General features: G+C 45.0%; 2 protein-coding genes across 3 annotated transcripts; one reads left to right on the top strand and one right to left on the bottom strand.

Annotated features, from left to right (window-relative positions):
* Positions 1 to 335: 335 nt before the first annotated feature.
* IKBKB (inhibitor of nuclear factor kappa B kinase subunit beta) lies at positions 336 to 12,432 on the top strand. The gene is made up of 21 exons (XM_074164080.1): positions 336 to 488; positions 580 to 674; positions 1,478 to 1,595; positions 2,331 to 2,400; positions 3,735 to 3,823; positions 4,306 to 4,395; positions 4,765 to 4,889; positions 5,229 to 5,336; positions 5,638 to 5,767; positions 6,218 to 6,412; positions 6,656 to 6,770; positions 7,120 to 7,243; positions 7,493 to 7,644; positions 7,759 to 7,820; positions 8,888 to 8,997; positions 9,259 to 9,308; positions 9,841 to 9,940; positions 10,138 to 10,285; positions 10,495 to 10,622; positions 11,337 to 11,427; positions 11,590 to 12,432. Exons 1-21 carry the CDS (start codon positions 384 to 386, stop codon positions 11,650 to 11,652), a joined length of 2,268 nt encoding a protein of 755 aa, XP_074020181.1. The 5' UTR covers positions 336 to 383; the 3' UTR covers positions 11,653 to 12,432.
* On the bottom strand, positions 12,431 to 25,169 carry VDAC3 (voltage dependent anion channel 3). 2 transcript variants are annotated; one of them, XM_074164082.1, is made up of 10 exons: positions 25,109 to 25,150; positions 22,796 to 22,906; positions 21,740 to 21,811; positions 20,551 to 20,600; positions 17,792 to 17,944; positions 16,868 to 16,920; positions 15,337 to 15,564; positions 14,298 to 14,448; positions 13,150 to 13,207; positions 12,431 to 12,919 (listed from the first exon to the last, which is right to left on the bottom strand). In XM_074164082.1, exons 2-10 carry the CDS (start codon positions 22,827 to 22,829, stop codon positions 12,828 to 12,830), a joined length of 891 nt encoding a protein of 296 aa, XP_074020183.1. In that variant the 5' UTR covers positions 22,830 to 22,906; positions 25,109 to 25,150; the 3' UTR covers positions 12,431 to 12,827. The 2 variants fall into 2 exon arrangements, with proteins under 2 accessions (XP_074020183.1, XP_074020182.1); XM_074164081.1 differs by lacking the exon at positions 22,796 to 22,906 and having other exon boundaries at positions 25,109 to 25,169.
* Positions 25,170 to 25,499: the final 330 nt, after the last annotated feature.

Below are 25,499 nucleotides of genomic sequence, written 5' to 3'. Positions count from 1 at the left end.
CACTGCGCCCTGGCAGCGCGGTGCTTAACCTCCTAGGTGTGGGGACGCAGTATCTCAACCCGACATAACGCACGGAACAGTGTTTTGGCATTGGGTGCTGAGGTGTGAGCTGAGAGAAATAGTGCATTTCGGTACGTTTAGCAGATTTTAAAGAAGCCGTGGAAAGGAGCTTTAAAGGAAGGAGACGCAGCTCTGCCATTTCACTTCAACAGCGCACGAGCTCTCCTCCCTCCGCCAGCCCCTGACATCGGGGAGGATGGCGGCAGCGGCGGTGTTGCCCCCGCCCCGCGCGGCTCCTTTAAGGGCGGGCGGGCGCCGCCGGAGCCGGAAGCGTCAGCGGAGGCGGCCGGGGCCCTGTGCAGCCGGAGCGCGGCGGCCCCGCCATGAGCCGGCCGCCGGCCCTGCAGGCGCAGACCTGCGGCCCCTGGGAGATGAAGGAGCGCCTCGGCACGGGCGGCTTCGGCAACGTCATTCGCTGGCACAACAAGGTAGGCGGCGGCCGCCCCCCCCCCCGGCGCGGCCCGGCCCGGCCCGGCCCGGCGGGGCCCGCGCTCAGCCCGGCCCGTGCTGTGTCCGCAGGAGACCGGCGAGCAGGTGGCCATCAAGCAATGTCGGCAGGAGCTGAGCCCGCGCAACCGCGACCGCTGGGCGCTGGAGATCCAGATCATGAAGCGGTAGGGGGGCGGCGGCCGGCTCCGGCGCTGCCGGCCGGGCCGCGAGTAGCCGGTGTCGCCGGGGCGGGGCAGGGCAGGGCGGGCGCCGGGCGGGGTCGCGTCAGCGGGGGCGGCATCGAGCGCGGGTCTAACGGCTGCGCTGAGAGAAATGGCGGGAAAGGCTGTGGGCGCCCGGCCCGCCGCGGGGTCAGCTGCGGGGTCAGCTGCGTGGAAGCACACGCTGAGGAAAACCTGGTGTCGTGTTTCATCAGTCTCGGGTCTCAGACCTCCGGCCCGTTGGAACGGTGCTGAGGCGTAGCTGCCCCTCTGCCCAGCCTAATATCTGTGCTGGGTTGGCTTTATAGGATGCCATGGTCTGACCGCAGTTTGGGTCTTTTCTGGAGGGTGGCAGCAGACTCGGTCATACCTTGGCAAGGCCTGGTCTGGTAGCAGCACCTGGGAAGGTCTTGTCCATGTGGGCTGAGGGAATGCAACCTGGTCTGGTGGGATGTGTCCCTGCTCAGGGCAGGGGATTGGAACTGGATGATCTTTAAGGTCCTTTCCAACCCAAACCATTCGATATTTCTGTGAGTCTATGAATGCACTGACTGTAAGTGAAATGCAAAAAGTCGGGATGAGGTAAGGTCCATGAAGCATGGATGAATTTCAGGCCTTTAGAGTTTCTAAAAGGATTGATGTCCGTGTAGGACTTTACATGATGACAACAAGCACGTGAAACTGCATAGCTGTTGCAGAACAATCATCTTTCAGGTGTCACCCTGGTTCTGCTTATCATGTGTACTTGCCTCATTTCCATTCCTTAGGCTGAACCATCCCAATGTGGTGGCTGCCCGTGATGTCCCCGAAGGGATGCAGAAACTTGCACCAAATGACTTGCCATTGCTGGCTATGGAGTATTGCCAAGGTGGAGACCTCCGCAAGGTGAGGTCCCTGGGGTGGTGACCAAGGGCTGGATCAGCTTCTCAGCTGATCCTAGGGTTTCTTTTGAAGTTACCATGTAAAACCTGTGTTTTCATATCCTGATGCTTCCTAATTCTTGTCATGGCACCAACAGGTTTTGGTGGTTTGGTTCAGCTTTTGAAGACTTAAGTACTTTCTGAAATTTTTGATGTTTGGCTGCAAGTGACACTGTGAGGAGTTTGCATGTAGAGGGTGAAGGCATATGTGAGGGATGTGCAACAGGATGTGAGTCTGGCTAAGACCATCATAGGACAGTGCACATCTGTGGGCTGTACCCTTCCTGAAAGTGATTAACTCTGATCTGTCATAGGAAAAAATAACACGTTAATTCTAATCTTACTGTTTTTCTAACCTTTGCTATAATCTGCGTTACATAAAACCTAGAGCTTAGAGTTGAGATTTGAGCTGATATGGCCAGGCACAGGGGAAATGGATATGAAAGGTGGAGCAAGTAGAAGGAAGAGAATGGGGGTGACACTGACTTCTTTCACCCACGCTTTTCTCCTCCCGTGCGGTTAGACCAAGGCCTGAAGCTGTAATTGCTCTTACCAGAGGTCACAATCCCATAGAGTTTTGTGCTTCTAGAAATTGGCTTGCTGTTACTGCAACTTCTTGTATCCGTGAGTGTTTGTGGGACTGTGTGCCTCACTCAGTACACAAGAGGGAAAGACTATATTCTGTGTTGTTTTCTTGCAGTACTTGAATCAGCTGGAGAATTGCTGTGGCTTGCGGGAAGAAGCTATTCTCATCTTGTTATCTGATATTGGTAAGCGGTAGCAGTGCCTTCAGTTGTCTGAACTATGGAAGCCCTTTCAGTGCCGAATCCACTCTAAGGATACGCAGCAGTGACCTTAATGACTCCATCTTAAACTCACCTTTGCAGAGCGTGCTTGTTTCCTGTCTTGCTCTGCAAACCCTCCCTGCTGTGATGACCAGGTCTTGGAAATTCTTGAAGTTTGTGGGAGATAACTTCCTGTCACAAGTACTCAGCCAGGAGTGATGCGCTGCTAGACTTGCCGTTTGTGAATAGAGAAGGACTTGTGGGAGATGTGGCTGTTTGGCCACAGTGATCATGCAATGGCTGAGTTTAAAATTTAAATGTATTTTCAATGTAATGAGAAAAAAGGACAGCAGAGTTGCTACCCTGGACTTCAAGAGAGCAAACTTCAAACTATTCAGGGAGCTATTTAGGGGAGTACCTTGGGAATCCGCTTTTGAGAGCTTAGTCTGCCAGTGCTGGTTAGTTTTTAAGAACTGGCTTTTAGAAGTACAGGAGCAGGCAATTCCAGTGTGTCATAAGTCAAGCGAGTGGCTTGGCTGAACATGGAACTCCTCATGGAACTCAAGAGGAAAAAGAAATTGCATGATCTCTGGAAACAAAGTCAGGCTTTGCAGGAAGATTAGAGCTGTGGTTCATAAATGCAGGGAGAATACATGAAAAACCAAAGCTCAATTAGAGTTGAAACTGGCTAGTGTTGTGTCAGACAACAAGAAAGGCTTTTTAAAGTCCATTAATAGCAAGAGGAGGTCTAAAGAAAACATTGGACCAATACTTGTTGAAGATGGTCTCCTGACTAATTGGGATGAAGAAAAAGTGCAGGCATTCAATGCTTTTTTTGCCTTAGTCTTTAATAATAGTGATAGAGCTTGGGCTGCCTGGTGCCCTGAGTTGGAGGACATCGAGTGCAGGAACAGTGATTTTCCATTTGTGGACACTGAAATTGTAAGGGATCAGCTGAGTGTTCACAAGTCCATGGGGCCTGATGAGATTCACCCCAGAGTACTGAAGGAGCTGGCGGATGTTATGGCAGGACCCCTCTTGATCATTTACCAAAGGTCTGGGGAGGTCCCTGCTGACTGGAAGCCCGCAAACGTTACTCCACTTTACAGGAAGGGCGTGAGGGAAGACCAAGAGAAAAAACTGTTAGTGTCCAAAAGTGTTTGACACTGACTTTTCCTCTTGCACTTGATGTTTCATTGTATGTTTGTATGGGATTTGACCCAAAAGCTATGTTTATATGAGGTAGAAATTAATCCTTACGTAGCTCATGCTGGGTACTGTTAGTTGCACTCTTACAAGTGGCATTTTCTGTCTCTCAGCTTCTGCTCTCAGGTACCTTCATGAGAACAGGATCATCCACAGAGACTTGAAACCAGAGAACATTGTGCTGCAGCAAGGAGAGCAAAGGGTAAGCGGGAACCAGGTGTCCCTGCCTGCACAGACGAGTCAGTGTAAGAGGAACATGTATGTGCTTCATGCAGTTACAGTGGTCCCTCTGCAAGAGCACTCAATGCAGGGTAACAGCCAGCTCAGATCTGCGTATCAGACGAACCGTATTCTGTGTGCTGCTGAGGTGAAAGGTTGTATTAGCCTTCTGGTAGCACCTGACATTTTGACTTCCAACTATTAAGGAAATAACCAGACTGCACCGATTGACCAAAGATCTCAACTAGCAGTAATGTCTCCAGCTCTGTGTGTATCAAGCCAATAACAACTTTACATACTTAGTGGTTCTAGGAATCTACAGGAGCCACCCATTTCCACTTCCATCTCTTCATAGACACGTTTCCTGCATACCTTTGAAGAGCTGAACCTTTTCTTTCTCTGCTGTATGGTGTGATTTTAACAGGACTTCTTTCCAGCGTTCTTATTCTCTGTTGTGTGTTTCAGTTAATACACAAAATCATTGACCTTGGTTATGCTAAGGAGTTGGATCAAGGTAGCCTCTGCACGTCCTTTGTTGGGACTCTACAGTACTTGGTAAGGAAGGAATTCAGCTGGAAGAGCAGCTCCCACTTTGCAGTGGGATAGGGGTAACCGCTGTCAGGCTTTGGGCTGGGAAGAAGTACTTGTCCTGTTATGGGGTGCGTTTGGGATGCTGCAGCTAGCAAAGGTGGCTTTTTTGGTGACGCTGGGTTTTCACAGTGTTTGCTAGCTCTGTCTGTTATAAATAAGAAGCAGGAGTGCCAATAACCTCTGCTGTTCACTCTGAGAGGATCTCAAAGCTCAAGAGAGGCAGAGTGTTCAGCACTGTCTTTAATCTGTTGTACAAATGTTAATGAGTTCATAAGGGATAGAGAGAGTTAAGAGATGGGCAGCTTTGACTCATGTATGTGTAAACGGTCTCAGGCTCCAGAGCTGCTGGAACAGCAGAAGTATACGGTGACAGTGGATTACTGGAGCTTCGGCACGCTGGCCTTTGAGTGCATCACAGGCTTCCGACCATTCCTGCCCAACTGGCAGCCAGTGCAGTGGTGAGTGAGATGGGGCCACATGATGACAAGAGCGCATGCAATGCTACTGTCCTGTTGACAGGAAGCGGAAGTGTGGTCCCTTGATTCTTAGGGCAATATCCCTATGTTCCTTGCCCTTGTGGACACTGACTCCCTTCACAGGAGTTTGACCTACCTGAGCAAGTTCAGCATTCCTGATACTTGCTCTTTGGGGTCAGGACTGACTCCTGCAGGACAAGTAGCTGGAACCAAAGCGGCATCTGTATTACATCCATCAAGAATAGCTTTAAGAGCCTACTAACATGCAGGCTGGGAAAGGCAGGTGGTTATTTCACCATTGTACTTGCTTGAATTCATTAGGCATACAAAAGTGCGACAGAAGAGTGAGCTGGATATTGTTGTTTCAGAAGACTTATCTGGAGAAGTCAAATTTTCTAGCAGTTTACCCTGCCCGAACAATCTAAACAGGTGAGGACTAGAAATCTGCTATGCCACACTGGGATAAACTGTTTCTTCTGCAGAAGGACCAGGTTTATATTATATGCCTTAATATGTTAATCTGTGAATAAATTGAGTGCATGACACAAACAATGCTTGGGTCCCTTGTTAGAGTTGTGTAGCTGTGAGTCTCCATTTCTGCCTTCTAAACACTACATTTGTGTTCGGGGTGGGGAAGTTGTTTGTCAGTCCTCCTGCAGAGACCAGGCCATATGGTGACTGCAAATGCACTTTTACCTCTTCTGATCTCTTTCTTGCTTTTGTCCTTCAGTGTTTTGGCTGGGAGACTGGAGAAATGGCTGCAGCTCATGTTAATGTGGCACCCACGGCAGAGGGGTACAGATCCTACTTATGGACCCAATGGGTGTTTCAAAGCTTTAGATGACATTTTGAACTTGAAGGTGAGCGATGGGTCTATACCCTGAAAAGTTTTCCAGAGAGCAGTTGTTTATAGCCCATGAGAGAAGAGACTTGAATCATTGACCTAGGAGGAGCAGCACAGAATCTCATTTATCTGTCTTCTGACAATGACAGGTGCTTTCCTCATGCTTATTTGAGGTCAAATACTACCTGAGCTTGTTGGGAGTAGCAAACAGCTTCTGTGTGTGCCTGGTTTCATATGCTGGTAGAGGATTCTATGGCTGAAGCTGTTTAATTGCTATGTGGCCTTGTTTCCAATTGAGGGAAGACAAGGACTTTGGCATAACGTTATGAAGTAGCTGCGAAGTGACTTCTTGAGCCCTGCAAGCGCTTTGAACAGTTTGTCGGTGGCCAGTGTCTCAGTTCCGGTATCTCTGCTCAAACATGACCAATGTATATTCAGCCCTTCTCATGTCCCATTACTCTTGTAGTTGCTTCATGTTTTGAACATGGTTACTGGAACGGTACACACCTACCCCGTGACAGAGGAGGACACTCTGCAGACGGTGAAGGCCAGGATCCAGGCAGATACGGGAATTCCAGAACAGGACCAGGAGCTTCTGCAAGAAGCTGGACTTGCATTGTTTTCTCAGAAGTTGGCCACTAAACATATAGCTGACAGCAAGGTGAGCCTGGATACTCCCTTCTTTGCTGCTGAGTGAACCAGCAGGCACCGCTCTCACTGAGTGCTCCCTGCTGTTCTGGCAGTCTTTTGCCATAGTGACCACACAGACCTACAGCCCTTGCAGAACAGGCACCCTCTTGCCTTTGGCATTCAGTCTTTGGCTGAGGAGGAACATTCTGTGTATGGTGTTACCGAGGCTTGCTCTATCTGAGAGAACCTAGTTGGGTCTTTTTGTCTTCTGCAGGGGAATGATACTACAGCTGCAGACGCAGACCTTCTCTTCCTCTTCGATAACCAGAAAGTTGCCTACGAGGCTCAGGTTGCCTTGCGTCCTCATCCAGAAAGTGTTGACTGCATCCGTAAGGACATTCTCTAGCATGAATGTGAGAGGTTGTCTGTGTTGAGAGGGCTGCCTGTGTTCTGTCCAAAGAGTATAGAGAGCTTTGGCATATTGGGGCTGAAGAAGCAATAAAACAGACTGGTGTAGCATTCATTCAATTTGACAAAATAACTGAGGAAAGGAAGTGTTTCATTTTGATATACTGGGGAAGCTGCATAGGGGTTAGCCAACTATAGGCTTTGCAAGAGGTAATGTGCCCCTCAAAGGAGTGATGCTTTGGTCTGGTTTGTCATGTGATAACACTTTTTAGGCTTCACGCTGATACGTATGTTTCCCTCCCTCCCTTCCCCCCTCCCCTCTTTTTCCAGTTCAGGATCCAAAGAGGAATCTCCACTTTTTCCAGTTGCGGAAAGTGTGGGGTCAGATCTGGCACACAATCCGGATGCTGAAAGAGGACTGTAACCGGCTTCAGCAGGGGCAGCGAGCAGCCATGTACGGTGGCGGTTTCTCTGGAATACTTATTTCTGCCTTTGCTAAGGGAAAGGACAGGAATGGGACCCTGTTGGAATGGGGAAGCCCATGAGTGGAGCCATTAACGATTAATGAAAAGCTGAGTGTTCCATCCTCTAACACAACTGCTTTTGTGCTCACTGCTACACTCTGAAGTATCTACTTTTGATAAAAGTGGAAGTCTGCATTTTTAGTTGTGAGGCTAATAGGACCTTTTTCTTGTTCGTGCAGGATGAATCTATTGCGTTACAATAGTACCCTCTCAAAGATGAAGAATTCTATGGCCTCCCTTTCCCAGCAGCTGAAAGCAAAGCTGGACTTCTTTAAAACAAGTATCCAAATTGATCTGGAAAAGTATAAAGAGCAGATTGAATTTGGAATTAGTGAGTATAGCATCTGGCAAACTGAGATCTTTTTATGCCTCTTATTCCCACAAAGTATCTACCTTTTCCCGTATGAACCTGAGAAAAGCAATCACTCTTCTTTAATTCCTGTAGCTTCTGAGAAGCTGCTGTTTGCCTGGAAAGAGATGGAGCAAGCTGTGGAACTTTGTGGGCGGGTATGTTCTAAATCTAACTGCTTATCCTGAAGAAAAAGAGGCTTGTTTTTCTTTCCTTTCTTCCCCCCCCCCCTTTTTTTTTTTTCTGCATTGTCCTGCCTTAAATAGCAGCTTTTTGTGTCTAGGCTGATTCCAGATGTCACATTGCCTTGGTTTGGGTGGCACCGTTTTTGTCCATTGCCAGGACTTCATGACGCTTACCGCGTGTGTAAGGCTTAGGGGGAAAAGGGAGATCTTGGGGAATGCGAGAGGAGATTTTGCAGTGGTTACACTCAGATGTCCTGCTAGCCCAATCCTGGAGCCAGGATAGCTGAAAAGAGGATATGGAACATAGGTTAAACTGAATGGGAAAGTGAACGGTTAGGTGACTGAACACAAGCATTTTAAGCATCAGTCTTGAATTTTGAAAAGGCAACAATTTCGCATTCGTGGTGCACATTCCGCACCTGCTCCCAGGAAGGCATTTGGCCTTTTGACACGAGGCAGTAACCCCAGTAAGGAGGGTGAAGGACTGTTGCTCCCAGATGAGAAGTGAAAGGTCACTAGTCAATACCTTATTCTTTTCCAACACTTGGCTCTCCTCTGTTAGGAGGGGCAGAGGGCAGAATGGTTGTCTAACAAGTGACAGCTTCTCCATATGAATGAGTCCAAGTGAAAAGCAGAATTTGGGGTGCCAGGAGTGGATGTGGTGGTGTGCTGAGGGAAAAGGGGAAAAGCGGTGATGGATAGGATGGGAGAAGAGATCTGGAATAGCCAAGGAAAAGGAAGCATGATGGCCTGGGAACTAGCAGTAAATTTACTACAAAATCTGGCACTTTAATGGCTTTTTGTGGCATGTCATTTTTTTTTATCAAAAAATTCTTGGAAGTTGTTTTATCCCAGAGCACCAAGCTAATTTCCTTGAATTGAAATTACTTATGTTCTCATTTGTCTTTGTCCAAGGCTGCTGTTTGCATCCTGTTGATGCGAGTGTTTAGAAACGCAAATGAGAAAGGAAGAACCAGTGTGAGTGGTAGTGTCTCTTAGTATGAAACCGCCCCATTGCTTATGTTCTGCCCTGCTTTCAGGAAGATGATGTGGATCAGCTAGTGAAGAGGATGATGGCCCTGCAGACAGACATTGTGGACTTGCAGAGAAGCCCACTAGGTCGTAAACAAGGAGGAACACTGGAGGATTTGTGAGTTGAACTACCTTGAACTTCAGTTGCAGTATTGCTAGCTAAGCTTATTCTTACTGCAGGACAATGACAGTGCTATCTCTTCAGCTCAAATTATGGGGGACCAGGAGGACTTTGACACTGAAAGACAGTTTTTGACTCCTTACCTGTCAATCAGTCTGAAATGGCAGACTGGTATATAAAAGACTTGCGTTCTTGAACTACTTGTTCGTAATTTAGGTTCTAGAGGAGTCTTTTATGTTCTGTTCCTTTGTCTTCTAGAGAAGAACAAGCCAGAGAGCTGTATCGGAGATTGAGAGAGAAGCCAAGAGGTAAAAGACATTTTAGCTCAAGCCTGCTTTGTGTGGATAGTAACTTCGGAGATGCAATAATGAGCACTGAGAGAACTTTCTCTGCATTCTAGGCCTGCCCATACTCTAGCTGTACACGGACTCTACTGGACTTGTCCTTTTTTGAGAGGGGACTCAGGGAGTCAATTTTAAACTAGGCGAGCATTGCTTTCTTGGTGCCTTCTGAGCTCTTCTTGAAACTCCCCCGGAGCTTTTCTCAGAGTGGGCTGTTGCTGCAAGCATATGCTGCTGCTTCTGTGTAGGAAGGATGAAAGACAGAGCTGCTCCTTTGAGCAGCTGTACAGCCCCGAGACCCATCCTACCACCACTGCTTTCCAGCTCTCATCATTTTGAAGAAGGTGTCTATAAACCAATGCAATTCATCCCACTCAAACTTGCATGCCCTGAACTTTGGATATTTCAGGATTGAAGAAGTAGAAGAAACAAGCCACTAAAAATCTCACTCTGTCCTGTAATTCTGCCTTTCTGTGTAATACTGTGACTCTCATTCCAGATCAGAGGACAAGCGGTGACAGCCAAGAAATAGTACGACTGCTCCTACAGGCAATCCAGACCTTTGAAAAAAAAGTCCGAGTCATTTATGCTCAGCTCAGGTGAGCTTTGTAGAATCAGCTTTTATTGCAGGGTTGAGAGAAAGCATTTTCTCTTTCAGCAAAACATTTTGCTCTGGAGGTTTAAAAATCAGCACATGCAGCTAATGAGATCTCAGAGCGTTACGGGAAATGAGAAGCTTCAGAAATGCTCCCCTACTGCAGTTGCCTATGTGTGATCTGATTATTTTTTTTAATAGTAAAACTGTAGTTTGCAAGCAGAAGGCACTGGAATTGTTCCCCAGAGTGGAGAAAGTGATGAATCTGATGAATGAAGATGAGGAAACAGTTGTTAGGCTTCAGGAGAAACGACAGAAAGAACTGTGGAACCTGCTGAAAATCGCTTGTGTAAGTAAAAAAACTTCAGTTTAACCTGGAAGTATGGTTTGTAGCACAGGTTACTGAAATAATAATTACTAAATTTAGTATGTCCTATGGTTCTTTTCTCTGTTATTTTGAATTAGTATTAAAGCAAAGTTCCAGGCTGCCTCATTTCCGCTAATTTCCAGCAGCCAGGAGTATAACTGCAATCTGAATCTTCTGGTTTTTTTCTTCAGAGTAAAGTACGCGGTCCTGTTACTGGCAGCCCAGAGAGCATGAACACATCACGTCTCGGTAGCCCTGGTCAGCTGCTCCTGCAGGTCCCTTCTGGAACGTACAATTTATCAGAATCTGTCAGAAAAAGGTGAGGCAAAGTCTGGAGTTCTGTAGCTGCTGATGCTACAAAACTGGGGCTCCTGCTTTGTGAAATAATGACGCACAGGCTTTCTCACATTTTACGCTTCGTGTTCAGCTTCCGTTGCCAGCAGTCTTTTCTACCTAGTAGCTGGACTTTCTTGGGGGTTGTGAATCTTCCTTATGAAAAATGGGGAATAATGTGCGGCTTCACTTTCCCCTGCCTCGATAGCAAAGGGTTTGTGTTATCTGGAAGGGTTGGGCTCACTTGAGGTATGCTGCCAACAGGAATTGCTGGAGCATTGTCATGTAAGGTGATAGTAGCTGAGCAGTGCTACAAACCGAGCATATGTAGTTCTGGCTGGCTGAAATGAACTGGGTCACCAGCTGGAATGACAGACCTTGGTTTGTTTATTTGTATGTTGCTCAGTCCTTTAGTTTATAGGCTGTTCTACAACTTTTTCTCCAGCAACAGTGACTTCAGGTATTAGGAACCTAACTCCAACATGCAACACGCTTCCTTTCGCCTGAGCCAGTAAATCCGGGGGTGCTACCGACTTTCCCAGTTGCAAAATTAATTCCTAGCTTATGAGCTGAGTGGTATACGTTAATATTCTTCAGTGCTCTGCAGCATACCTGCCAGAAATATTTCTTAAAGGTAGAAGCAGCATCTCTTTAAACAAACTGCCATGGAAAATAATTGTGTAATAATTATCCCTTTCAGTGAGGAGCTACTGCTGGAATCACAGAAACTCTATAGCCAACTAGAAAATGTGATGCATGACACAATGAAGGATCAGGAGCAGAGCTTAATGGTAACATATTTGATATGTTTCTAACTTCTACATGTGTAACTTTGCCACAAATAAATAATACGGCTAATAGAAATGTGGATGTTACTCTTTTGGACAAGGAGAGAGTGGGAGACAGAAAGCACCCGTTCCCCCACTTGAGCTGCTGTTTTGTTTATTTGTTAGGCTCTCGATTGGAGCTGGCTTCAGGAAGAAGAAACAAACAGTCCGGAACAGACCCAGATGTAAAATCACTTCAGTTGCCTCTGAAGATGTGCTGCTTCAGGAAGCCAACTGTGAAAAGCTGCTGCCTCTGAGAAGGGAAGTTCAAGTGCCTCCTTCTACTGTCACCTACTGCTTATGTGATGCACTTGGCCTAGCTTTAAGCATCCACCTCTCAAACGCTTTTTTTTTTCACAAAGATACAGTAGGAAATGCCTGTTCTAACTGCCTGGGAAAAGTTCTTAATCGTGCCTTAAGACAGCAGATATTCTCTGTCCTGATGTATCTTCCCTTAGGCATCACATGTGGTTGTTTTGGTGCCTTTTAGGCTTTCTGATGAACAATGGACAACGCATGCAATCAGCTTGCACAGTCATGGGTAGATGTCACCTTCCTAATATACTTGAACTGTGAACTTAACTTAGCTTCTTAAATTTGCTGATTTGCACTTTTTTCCTTAAATGTAACGGTTGTACTTACCTAATACTTGTTTCCTGTATGTGAACGAAATTATCTAAAACATGTAAACTTCTGGTTTGCTCTTTTTGATACCCTCAATAGCATTTTAATGAAGCTGCTTTTACTGTGCAGGTCTCTAAAACATGAGCGGTATAAGGCTGTTATCCTAGACACCACAGAGAAGGAAATCTTCAGTGTGCACATACAGTTTAACAAAGCATTTGCAGATTATCTATTAAACGTGCTTACAGTTTCAGCCAAAAAAAAAAAACAACCCAAAAACCTGCTGCATTGGGCATAGCTTTTCTGAACCTCCTTGAGAGACAAGACACATCCACATTATGTTCCAGCTGTGACCAATTTATTTCATTCTGATGTAAACCCAAGTTTTCACTACAGCACAGAGACCACCTTTTATAGAAGGTTGTGAAGTACAGGACATGCAGGATGGAACACAATAATGGGGAGAGGTGGGATTTTTGTCTGTTTTTAGGAACAGAATAAAGTACAGGAAACTGAAGTGAAATGTGGCACAAACATCACAACTTCCATGCATGCCTTCAAGTATCTTCCTTGGATGTGCTGGCACTCTCTGGACTTCAGTGTTGGGTTAAAATGATTCTTTGGAAGAGTAGAAAGTTCACACTTCTTAAAATTTCAGAGTAAGATTAAGGCCGAAACACACTGGGTACACTTTTCCTTCATCTTCCAGAGCACCGCCTGTTGTTTTACTTAAAGCTGCATTAAGCTTCCAGCTCGAATCCCAGCCCAACTTTGTGGCCTCCAGCACTGAAATTCTTGCCATCAATCAAGCCCGAGAGGGTCAGCTTTACACCTATGAAAACAAGTAACGAGACCCTTTATACACTGATATCCCTGGACGATGCTCTCCCTTCAAGTAGTTGAGCCTCACTCATTGTGTCTTGGCTGCTATAGGAACTTCTGTACGTTCGCACCCATCTATGAGCCTGTGTAATTTCCTAGAAAATTAATCTGCTCTGTTCTAGAGATGACAGTAAAATAATCCATAGCGCAGTACTATTTGCTGCTACCTGTTGGACTTACCGGGTCGTAGGGCATGAGTGTAACCAACTCCAATCAGGCTGGCATTATTCACTTTAGCCTACAGGAAAAAAAAAAGAAATCACGGTATTTATATGCTGTGTATAAATGCTCAGCCAGAATTGTACCAGTGCCCTGAGAAGGTGGCTTGTGCATTAACTCTTCCAGCTACTTGTTGACTAGCTTCTGGCAGAGACATATTCCAATCTTCCTTTTCTCCTCAAGCGATTGCAGCTTAAGCTCTAACAGGCTTAAATAATAGTTCTAGTCTTTCCCTCAAATTCTGACCATTATGGCTACATAAAATGCCACGCTGTCCTTCACTGCCCCCAGCGATGTCTCTTTATGTCCTTTAAAGGGCTAGCTACTACAGTCCCCTAGTAGCCAATGACGTCTGTCTTGTTCACAGACCCCTGTTCACAAATTGCTTGGTAGTGATTTTTTTTTTTAAAATGAGCAATAAATATATGAATGTGTAAACTCATTTTTGCATTAGTGAGTTTTGAGCTGTTTACGATAGTATTTCCAATCTTTAATTTTGGCTGAATTGTCCTGGAACTAATTCTTGTTATAAGGTGCAACAAATGCTTGCTACTTCAGTTCTTAGTGTCAGAATGTACACATAATTACTTTTATTCACTGTCACTTCTCCGTGGACATGTTTTTGTATCCTGAACCTCATTTTGGTTTCTTTTGGCCCTAGTATTTCTGCAAGAATTTGCAAGTGTCAGAAACAACACTTATCTAAAGACCTCAGCTGACTTTCAAGGGTTAACCGATTGTTAGGAGAAGGCTGTAAACTCAGCTGAACTTCCATACTTTGACTGTAGTACATTTTTACAGTCTGCATTAGATAAGAATTAGAGAATTAAGAGGACCCTGCATCCTCTCTTTACCTTTTGAAAACACGTTTTGCTTAGGCTCCAAGCACGCTACTCAGCATGGGCAAAACAGTGCTTTAGATTTTTTTTTGCTTCATTGTTTCACAAATACGACCTGTGAGGTCCCAATTTAAATTTGAACCACAACAGAAGCCACAGTTTGTCATCTACCTTGCTTTCTCAGTAACAATTTAAAGCAGCTACTTCGTACCACAAATTGTCAGTATTTAAGGGAGCTTGAAATACTTGTCCTTGTAACAAAATTCTTACCACAATGGAAGTCTTGTCATCCGGTTGGTACTTGGCAGCAATACCAAAACGTGTGTTGTTACTGCCAGCAGTCCATGCAAGATTGACCGATGTCTCAACCTTATCGTTCACCTTCTGATAAATAGACCCACCAAACTCAGTGCCATCATTCCTGTTTGTAATAGATGCAAGTGTATTAAGCCTTGCCTTGTTTAGTAAACAGTAACTCTTTAGATTAACCCTTTTCCACAATCACTTGATTGTTATCTCTTAGAATGAACCAAGAGCTCCAGTACTTCCCTGGACCCATGCTCAGCTACTACAGAGCTGGCCAACTCCTGCTCGCGTTTTTTTACCCAAGGCGTATTTTGCTTGCAGAACGGAACAAGACTTCCCAACAGCTGAGACCTGTGGTTTGAGGTTCTGACAAAAAACCCTCAACCAACCCAGATAACTCGCCTGCTTGTCTTAAGACAGCAAGCCTGCAATAACGCTCAAAGGGACAAATCCAGAAGGAGACTTCAGTCAGTTATGGGAATGATGAGACTGAAAACAAAGTTATTGCATTGCAGTTCTTTAAATACACCATCTTCAAAGATACTCAGCATCTGAATGCCGAGACTAGAGCTCCGCTGTGATGACAGCTCAATGCAACATGCATCTCTCCCAGCTCGGCCTTTTCTGAGCCAGAAACTTTCTGTTTGGAGAGAATGGAGGGGGGGCAGTCACCGTAGCTTAAATGAAGGCCCTTTTATCTAGCACCAAAATAGAAGTTAAAGCTTACAGATTTTAATTCCAAATTAACATTATAAAGTGCCTTTACGCCACTATCTTATATACACAAACCTCAAAATTACCCTGAAACAAGGTCTCAAAAGACAGCCAAGAGTTGGAAAGTTGCCTGTTTTAGTTGTACTGAACATGAAAACACCAAATACAAATTATTTCAAAACAAATCAGCATCCCCTTCCATCCACCCACCTTTCACCCAACTCCGTGAATGCTATTAATTTAGTTTGGCTCCTCTGATAATGTTTTTCTAGGCTCAGATAATACTTACACGTTAGTGTGCAGTTGAAAGTCCCGTGCTTTATATCCCAAGGCAAAGTTATTTTGCGAAAGCTTAGATTTGGCTGTATCAAAAGCCATCTGGTAGCCAGCGAGCCAGCCTTCATAGCCCAGCACTGCCCAACCATAGATGGTTGGTCCAGAGAGATCAATGTCTATGTTGCAGCCTAGATTTACATATTCTCTTTTGTAGGAGGTCTTCAACTTTCCACTCTTCTTCCTGCAGAGAGAAAAATGCCATTTTATCCTTGGTAATATACAAGTATGTATGTCCCTTAAAGCCAGTTAATTAAATGACTGTAATGCCTACTCAAAACTTAACAGCTGCTGAAGAGGGCATGGGATAAGGGCAATATGGGTATTACGTATCTTTACATGGTGCCACTTATCCCTCCACCTTCTCAAATTCCTTAAAATCCTCAAGAAGCAAAAAAGACAAAAGCATTTCTGCTTAATGCTCTTAAAAACAGCAGGCTTCAAATTTTGTTTTCCACAAGAGAGTGCACTGCGTTATGGCATCATCAGTTTCTTTCAGGAGCATTCATGACATCCTGCAACAATAGGTGTCCTTTCCATCGCTCAGGGACTTTTTGCCTGCTCCGTTTTCTCCACTGTTCCTTCCTGTGCAGTGCTTGCTTTCATTCCTTCTTCACTGCTGGATGCCAGTCTCCTCTACCAAAAACAAAAACTTCCTCCTCCTCCACACATCATCCACATACTCAGCCTTTTTCTGTCCCCTGGAGAAGCCTCATTTTGCTATCAATTCAAACTTAACGTAACCGAGCAAAATTTTATCACTTCCTTAATCCTGTCCCACTGAAGACACAGCAGAACACCATGCTACCTGTCACTCATACTCAGGCCCAGGGTCTCTTCTAATTCCTTACATCCAGAGTTTGAAAACACTGCTTGATTTTTTTGATAGGCTCTCCCCACCAATAAATAAATACCAGTAATTGTTTACAAAGCAGTCTCAATCTTTGTGCATTATCCAGACATAAACACCCCTCCTTTGCTCTACCGCCTACCAAAAATAAATACATGATAATTGAGAAAGATGAAAAAGTGCTATTCTACTGCCTATCGTAATAACTATATGGTTCTACCTCCTCATTCAGTTGTACATAGACATCTGTCCAAAAAACATCATGAAAAAAAATATTCTGCTTTGTGCTCTTAAGGCACTGAGTTGACAGCGGTAGGACTGTCAACACCATCACAAAGACGGTACAACTTAAGTGGTCCACGAAAGACTAAGCTGTTTAAGGGAAGAGTTACAAAAATATAATACCTACTGCAATATAACACATTTGCCAATGGCCAGAAAGCTAAAGAATCATTGTTAGCAGACCTCATCCTTCTGAGCCCAGCATTATCCATTGCCTTAAAAATATTCCACAGAGCCTGCAGAATATTTTACAATAAATTTTGAGCTTTTACACAATGACCAGAATAAGCATTTCTAATTAAAAGTTATGGGAAATTCAAGCACTCCTTAGAAAAAGGCAACAGAAAATATTTACCCCGTGTTTGGTACAAATGAGGTGTCAAGAGCCACCTTCAATCCTTCAGCCAACTGCAAAGAAAAACAGAGACATCTGCTGAAACTACCATAGCTCTACTTCCTGTCTAAAGAGAAGACAAAACATGACCATCGTGTCTCCCACGTGCTTCACAACAAAATAAGATGCTGTATGATGAGGGATTAAAAGTTGGACTTTTTCGCCCCACAACGAGGCCCTGTAACAGCACACGCTTTGTAGATACGTTATTACAGGGAGATTTCAAGTCTAGCGTTGACCAGAAAATTGAGAAACTGTGTTAAAGGAAGAAAACTGTTTAGTTCATGTTTGCTTATTCCCTATAGTTCCAACAATCCATATGGTAGCTCAAGAATCTCAGAATCTACCGGTGTTCTTTTAAGACACAGTACTACTTCACAGGCCAAACCGTGTACCTGCCTTAGCTTTCCCACCCGTTTTTTTTTTTTTGAGCTGGACACTTTAAAGCACGGGTAAAAGTGCAAAACCCTAACTACAAAGGTTGATGGCCAGACACGGCAGAGGGCACCACAGAATTTCTACTGCCTTTGGCAGCGTTACCCTACGCTTCAGGCATTAAGTGAAAAACGTAAAGCTATTACTTTGAAAAAGAACAGCGTGTTTTGAGAGTGCTGTATGCTAGCAACCCTTTGTGTAAGCAGTGCCAGGCTGCACACACTAATATTTCTCTTCAACCTTACAAAATATACGCAGTCTCAACGCAGCCAAACTTAAGTCCTTATGTATTAGAGCATTTAAAACTATGAGACCCCTCTTTTGTTTTCCCTGCACGACTGCAGCAGTGACAGTTCTACATCTTTAAACAAAGTCTCCTATTTGGAATGGATAATGAAGCATCATGAATTTTGGGGGTGGGGCATTTTCAGAGTATCTTCTTCCTCTTACCTGATCCTCCACAGAAACTTCTGTTCCCAGTGTGTTGTCTGTGTTCCACTTCTGAGTGAATGTAAGCCCATAGTCTTTGATCTTGTATTTGGTCTCTAGACTGCCTGAAGCCTTGCCCGTGTCTGTGTTGGAAGAACCAGTTGCAGTGAATTCCTGTCAAGAGCACAATACGAGTTTCAGCACTCCGATATTTAATTACATTCACCTCTCAAATATTTTCCTTGAGGGAAGACAATTAATCTGCCATTACATTTCCAAGTTAAGCCTCTTTTGAAGTTTAAATATTGAAAGATACAGTGCTTAACAGATGGCAGTATCCACTGCCAACACATCCAAGCTTTGGAACCCTGACTTTCCAGATCCGTCTCATTCCAGGACAGTATATCCTGAATGCTGCATTCGTTACTTTCATAATTCTGGACTTTGCAGAGTGTACAAACACTGTCTTTAAATGGTTCTGAAGTGCCAGGGACAGGTACATTGCAGGTAACATTCCTTACACACCAGGGGGTGGGGAAGGCATTTACTCAAGCTAATGCACTACTACAACAGCACAGCAGTTTTATAACACATCCATCCAGCTAACAAATATAGGGGATGCAGGTCATAATGTGCTAGACTATACCTGAAGACATAATTGCTACACACTGCTCTAGTGTCCCTTCCACAAATTCGGTATAAAGACATCTCAAACCCACATCAGAATTCAGAAGTAACTTTCTTCTGACCTGAGGGCAGGTAACTGATTAAAGAGGCTTAATTTGTTTCTCAGACCAAGCAGAGGAAAGACTGTAAAACACTTTTCTCACAGCCAAAGGAAAAAAAAACAAACCACGCTGTCATATGATCAAAAGCCAAAGGATTTTGCCTTGATGAGAACTGGATCTGCTTCTGGAAGCAGAAGGCACAGAGTCAGCATCTGCTGCCGTCAATCTTTAACTGTCTAAACCAGAGGCGTCTCATCAAACCATCTTGTGTAGAAGCATTTATTGAATTTTTTGTAAGTGAAAATCAAACTCATTCTGGCTCCATGTCACACTGCACTCTGAACCACCAGTAAAGTTCAGCTTCTCACTGACCCAGCTGATGGTGGCTACCCATCCTCAGCAATGCCATGCAGTTACTAGGCCAAACCACTTGCAATCTATGAGACAATTATAACCAATAGACTCTACCACTGCTGTTTTCTAAGTCCACAGGAAAAACACCCAAAACGTTTCTGTATTATAATGAGAAGCACTATTAGTATCTAAATATGAATCAGATCTCAAGCTTTGTTTCTAACCTCATCTCCATCGCCAAAACCCCATTCTGTTGCAGCAGAATGCTCATTAGAAACACTAACAAGCACAAAACCTAAAGCAACAGACAACGGTAGCAATACTGTACTTATCTTGTTTTCCCTCCTGCTGTTTTTACAGTGTTCTTATTGTGGATCGTTGGACAAAGATTGCAAATGGCTTTACATACATGGATCATACAGCAGATTAAGAGCTATGGACACAGTCAAACTTCATGACGTGGATGATAACATGACTAAAAACAATGGAACAGTTTATGAATGACAGGATGCACCACAGAAAACCTTGTAAGACAAAGCAATAAAGAGCCAACATGCCAAAACAATCGCTATTCTTACCAGCTGGATAAATATCCAACACAGAAGTTGCATGGAAAAGGAAAAGCGCATTTTAGAACTTAATACAGTTGTTCATGTTCCATCACATTCAGAAGACAGCATAATTAACCATTAGCATATTATCTGAGTATCAAAACTTCTAGCCAGGAAAACTATGCATATCATGAGCTGTAAAGAACTGGTAGCAGCCATAGCATATAGAGACCACATGGTTCCTCGTGCCTACGCGTTCCTGGTGCACGCTGCGAATAATCCATCAAAAGCTCCACTGAGACAGAATACAGTAATACAAAAGGAATTACTTACACGCGATAAGAATGCAAGAGAAGGAGGGAGCTAAGGCAAATTTAGTTATGAAGCAGGCTGAAGAGCAGCACAGCTTATCAACGAGAATAGCATCAAGTGGTAGCAGACACAGAACTGAGACTCGGCGTAAGAATAAGCTTATCTAGTAAACAATATATGCCTGCGGTTAAAGACCAAAATCATGAAATCCATTCCTGGTTTTGCCAGCCCACCTGTGAAATCATAAGGAAGCTCCACTTCTCCGTCATTAAAGTGGGGGGAACGTAGTATTTTCTAGTTACCTGAAGTGCTGAAGCTTAATTGATGTCTATAAAATGCTCTCAAATTCTACATAAAGGGTACTGCAGGAGGACTATTTTGTTTTAATTAAGTCTGGCATTATAAGCACAGTGGACATGAGTGAAAACAAAGTTAAGTTAAACTGTGGTTCTTATGTGCCCCTTGGCCTTTTGGATAAAAAGTCAGTCTGGACCCAAAATTCTATAAAAACCAACAACAGCAGAGAAACTCAATTGCACTCATAAACAGAAATGAGAGCTATTTAGGGTGAAGAAACTCTTTTATGCTTGGGATGTGACCATGGGAACAGGGAAGAAAGCCACACGTCCACAACAAAATGCGTGAAAATTCTTGCACGCCGCAGGAAAAGAAGTACCGCTGTGTCAGTTCCACACACCATTATTGCAATACCTCACTCAGCTACAGGTTTTAAAATGAGAACTGAAAGAGAGAAGCAACACCCGCTAACAAGTTCCCACCAACAACCACTTTGGGAAGTGCAGCGCTGGTGATGTTGGAAGCTCACAGTACTTACCACCCCACTGGAAGACTTGGTCTTCACCTCTAACTTGACCATTCCAAATCCTGAAAATAGAAGAGTACGAGACATCTGCTTCACCGCAATAGACAAGCAAGGTTTATTGCCAACACACTCAAAGAACAGCAGGTAGACTAAACTGACTTGAAACAGTCCCGTTTTCATATTTCAGCAGATGTTGATCTTGCTGAGGAACAATTGAAGGAATTTTGCCAATTCAAAGTGGGTGGCATCATAATTTATAGCGATTACAGTCACTCATCGTCAAGTATCTCCCCCTTCTGCAGCTACCTGCAGCCTGGGACCAATCAATACAGTTACCATTTCTTCCGATTTACTCAATTTACTTTTGTATTTCTGATTGCAGGGCAGGAATTTTTCTTTTCCCCTTCTCCAAGAAAAATATGTTTCAACTTACTTCAACCAGTGCCGTATACAGAGATACTATTGCTTTCTTCCTCTTTGTCATGGTTTGGGCAGGAAAATACCCAGCCCTTGCAGAGAGTAGAAAAGCCTGAAACAACTGACGCTAAAGCCGAGAACCTGAGCTGAATTTTAGCAAAGCCTGAAATCCAGGGTGGCAGAGACCAGACCAGAGTGCTTTTTAATTTTATGTAGCATATGGATGTGGGATACAGATGCAATCTGTATCATGCACTCACAAAACCAGATAAAAAACGTCAACACATTTAGTATTGCTCCAGGAAAAGGGACTAATATCAGAATTTCTCCATTTAAATTCTTTGAAGAGGAATGCAAATACTGTGAAATGACTTATGTTATAGCTATGACAATAGGCTACTCTGATTAACATAAAGATCATTCTACCTCAGGAACCTGTTTGTGCCACATATGGTCTATGTCAATCTACGTGAGTTGGACTGATTTAATGCCTCTAAATACAAAAATTGCAAGGTTAAAAAACGAAGTATTCTTCAGAGACTGTTCTGGAGTGCATCTTAAGGTCAAACTGGTAACTTTCCCCTCTAACTCTTTACCTACTGCAGCATTTTCATGATACATTTGTAAAGTTCAAATTCAGAAGGGCCTGGATGCTCCAGGCCTGTGCTGAATACCTACCACAAGGTATTTAGGGGATCTCCGGGGTACTAATGTTTTTATTGTCATTTTCAAGATGCCTTAGAAAAAATATGAAAGGTTATCAAACCACCATCACGTTACTTACCATATCCCTTGTTGAATATGTCCCTGGCAGACTTTCCCAAGTCACTGTATGATGGTGGGACAGCCATTGGGTCTGAAACATATTGGAAGCTGTAAGAATCTTAGGTTTAAAAGCATAAAATCTAAACTATCTAAATCATTTATAAGTGTCTATGACCAGTACCCTCCGCATACTTCAGCAATACAGAACTGCAAGACCTTTGAAGAACATTCATGAAAGTCATCCTTGTATCGTTGTTGCTTTGTCAGAAACAAACAATCTTCAGTTCAAACAAGTTATGAAAGCTGATCCACTATGTGGAATCACTGAACCCCAGGAACAGTATTACATTCAACTACATTTTCTAATACAGGTAACTGTTACATCCGCTTAGGAGGACAAAACTCAAAAGGGCAGGCATGTAATATTACAGCTCACGTGACTGTAAGAGGTAACTATTTAGTGTTAGTTACCACAATTTAGGCATTTTGCATCAGAAAGTCCACATTAAAAGAAGTAGGAAAACTCTTCCCCAATGGAAAATTAGTCTTCCCCTTTTAGAATAAGTTTGCATAAATGTAAAGTCACACCTGCTCCAGAAAAGAAAAGCTATCAAAGATGATGCTTTTGTTTGATTTTAAGCGTAGCCCTTTGCCCCTAATCCTTCCCACAGCTGATGCATTTGTTGACATTCTTCTCTGCAACACCCGACACCAGAAACCCTGATCCCCCATTTCTTAGTTATACCACACTGGAAGACTAATCTAAAAAGTAATAATGCAAGCAAAACCACATAAAAATTCCTAAAGTCATCCCTTCTCTTCCACCATTTTAGTTGCTTACTGACGTACTCGGTCCCTCTGTCACAAATGCAACAGTATCTGTATTAAGCAATTAATTCCTGTTTTCAGATAATTAGCCATTTCCTAAAATTAAGCACTCGAGCAATTTACATCCCATAACAGACAAACACTCTTGTGTTCAGCGATTTAGTAACTAACCTGCACTACGTATCTATCAATACAGGGACTCCATGACCCTTACGGGTCCCTTCCAACTTGAGATATTCTACGATACCTGTAGGTTTAGAGGATCTAAAAAAGCAGGACATGACTGCAGGCTCCTTATCTGAAGATTAGTACATAAAACAGGTACTTCTCAGAATTACTATGTAAAAGGCCTTTTTACCTGTCAAACATGGAGGGAAAATTACAATCAGTGAATTATTAAATTGACAAAAGAGATACAGAATGTGCACTTTTATGACAGCACAGTTTAAATTATTACAATTATTTTCGTAACACAGCCATGGAACAGAGCGCATCCTTCTTTTAAAACACTGTTTTTTCCACACAAACCTCTCAAATTAGAAGTGTCAACTCATGCTTTAAATTTGGGGTTTGTTTTTTTGGGTTTTTTTTTGTTTTGCTTGGGGTTGTTTCTTGGTTGGTTGGGTTTGGGGTTTGTTTTAATAGGTTTGTCAAAATAGTTCAACTTGCTGACTTCAAAAGCTCAAGTTTTTGGAGCAAGGCTGATGCTTGGATATTTTAACATAGCGATAACCCTAAATATACAGTAACTACCTAACATGCTCTTAAGCCTCAAATGTTCTTTTGCCAGCAAAAACCAATAGGGAAGATAACTCCCTGCATACGAATTCATACAACACGCAAACAGATTTTTAAAAAAAAATGCTCTTCAGTCACAGCTGGCTCTCAGAACTGTCCAGCTGTTGAAAACACGACAGGAACACTCCATAATCATACGGATTTGTGGCTGGCCTCCAAGCCACATAACCTATTTTCAATTAGAAGTTTTACAATGATTGGCAGTGAGCCGCAACACATTTGGGGAGTTGAGAGTGACCTATCCAGAGTTTAGAAGACATCAGTCTTCTCTAACTTCCAAATTGCATGATGTTGTACGGAACAAAATCAAGAGCTTAGACACCTCCCCGCCCTCCCCGAGTTTCTGAAAACATTCCACAGCCCCACCTCCCCCCTGCTTTGCCCGTTGCCTCTCAGATCTCTCTACCTCCCTGCGCAGAAGGGCATGGGCTTTAGAAAGACAACAACAGAGTTGACCACTAAGTCGTCCTGAGGCTCTCCTCACCAGCTCCACTGGAACGCTTCAAGTAAAGGAGGGCTTTACCACCCTGTTCAGCACCTCCTCAGCCCGTATCTCCCATTTTTGGCTGACCCTGTTCTGTTTATACCTCATTTTCATAAGGCTGTCAGTTGTGACATCTTGAATATCGTGAACCTGTTCATTCTCCTAACACGTCTCTTCTCTTCACACTATACAGCTGTATTTTCTGTATTCTACATGTTTTAATGTATGTTTAAATACGATGCGAGTATTTAAACAGTATTCTATTTAAAAAGATTCTTTAGCTTAGCTCATTCTTCACTAATAACAAGCGGCTCTACTTGCAAGCTGGAACCGCTGACAGGACCTGAGCTCACAGTCCCACAGCTAATAATACTAAATGTGACTTGGTCTCCAACCAGCTGCGACAACAGCCAACAAAACGCAATGTAAAGCGGGAAACGAAACAATAAGCCAGAGATCTAGAGCTAAGCCACAGTACTCATTTTGAGCACCTTGATTTTAAACAAAGCTTCCTTAATGTTGTGCTTTGATTTTCCCTCCTACAGCAATTACACGAGCACAACAAACACTGGAGAAAATATATCAAGGAGTAGGTTGGGGGCAGCTCTACAACGCGCAGTGAGCCACCGCCTGCGTGCAGACTGCGGAAAAATCACACCGCATTGGAAATGTCAAAGAAGAAATAATCGCAGGAATAGCCGCGCCGCCCCGTGAGTAACCGGAGGAGGGCGGGGGGGAGCGGACAAAAATCATACACAGGAAAGAAAACCGAGAAGCACCACGCTGCAGACGCCCCCTCCGTTCCCACCGAGGCCCAGGCCCGTGTCACGCTCCCGGTGGGGCGGGCACAGGCGCGGTGCCCTCCTCCCCCGCCGTTACTGACGCGCGTTACGCAACGGGTAACGGACCGCGGCCCCGCCGGACCCCCGCCCCCCCGTCCCCAGCCAAACGCCGGCGCCGCGGGAGCACTCGATCGCTGCCGACCCCAGCCGTTCGTGCCCCCCGGCCGAGGAACCGAAGCGCTGCCAAGACGGCCGTCCGCCGAGCGAGAGCCGGCCCGCGCCCCGGAGCCATCGCCTCAGCATCCCGCGGCCGCGCCGGGCCCGAGGACGCCGAAGCGTCGGGCGGAGCGAGCGCCCGGCCTTCCCTCGGGGCTCTGGCCCAGCGCCGCCCGCGGCAAGGTGACTCGAGGGACGCCCGCCTAGACCCGGCTCTGCCCGGGGAGCGCCGCGGACCCCGGTGGGGGCAGCCGCCCACCCCGCCACGGCCCGCCGCTACCTGCCGGCCGCGCTGCCTGCGGGTAGAGGTCTCGGCGTCCCCAAGGCCGCATGCGCCGCGCCGCGCCCCCGCCGCGCCTGCGCGCCGGACGCCTACCGCTGCTCCGGCCCCGCCTCGGGGCCGCGGCTGAGGCCCCGGGCGCCGGGCAGGACGCCGTACCCGCCTGCGGGAAGGCTCCTCAGCGCCCGGCCCCCTCGCCGCTGCGAGAAACGGCGGCGGAGCGGACGGAGCCAACTCCGGTCTCGGCGGCCCGCGGGAAGCTGTAACACCCGCTCGAGGTGCGCGAGGGGGGAAAGCGGTGAGCGGGCCCGGCCCTAACGGCCCCCGCCTCCCCCGCGGCGGAGCAGCGGCGCTTCACCCGGCCCGTCACTCCTCGGGTACCCTAACGACG

The sequence above is a fragment of the Numenius arquata genome, chromosome 26 (genome assembly GCF_964106895.1).
Source record: "Numenius arquata chromosome 26, bNumArq3.hap1.1, whole genome shotgun sequence".
NCBI lineage: Eukaryota > Metazoa > Chordata > Aves > Charadriiformes > Scolopacidae > Numenius > Numenius arquata.
The sequence above is the reverse complement of the archived record's forward strand: the minus strand, read 5'-3'. Positions and strand labels throughout refer to the sequence as shown.

What these genes read in the sequence shown, in the direction of transcription:
- IKBKB (XM_074164080.1), top strand. Translation starts at nt 384, where the DNA reads ATGAGCCGGCCGCCGGCCCTGCAGGCGCAGACCTGCGGCCCCTGGGAG. An exon ending in TCATTCGCTGGCACAACAAG is followed by an intron (nt 489 to 579) that starts GTAGGCGGCGGC and finishes CTGTGTCCGCAG; the next exon opens with GAGACCGGCGAGCAGGTGGC. An exon ending in TGCAGCAAGGAGAGCAAAGG is followed by an intron (nt 3,824 to 4,305) that starts GTAAGCGGGAAC and finishes TGTGTGTTTCAG; the next exon opens with TTAATACACAAAATCATTGA.
- VDAC3 (XM_074164081.1), bottom strand. Translation starts at nt 25,160, where the DNA reads ATGCGGCCTTGGGGACGCCGAGACCTCTACCCGCAGGCAGCGCGGCCG. An exon ending in CCAAGTCTTCCAGTGGGGTG is followed by an intron (nt 17,945 to 20,550) that starts GTAAGTACTGTG and finishes TGCTCTTGACAG; the next exon opens with GAATTCACTGCAACTGGTTC. An exon ending in TCATTTGTACCAAACACGGG is followed by an intron (nt 15,565 to 16,867) that starts GTAAATATTTTC and finishes TTCTCTCTGCAG; the next exon opens with GAAGAAGAGTGGAAAGTTGA.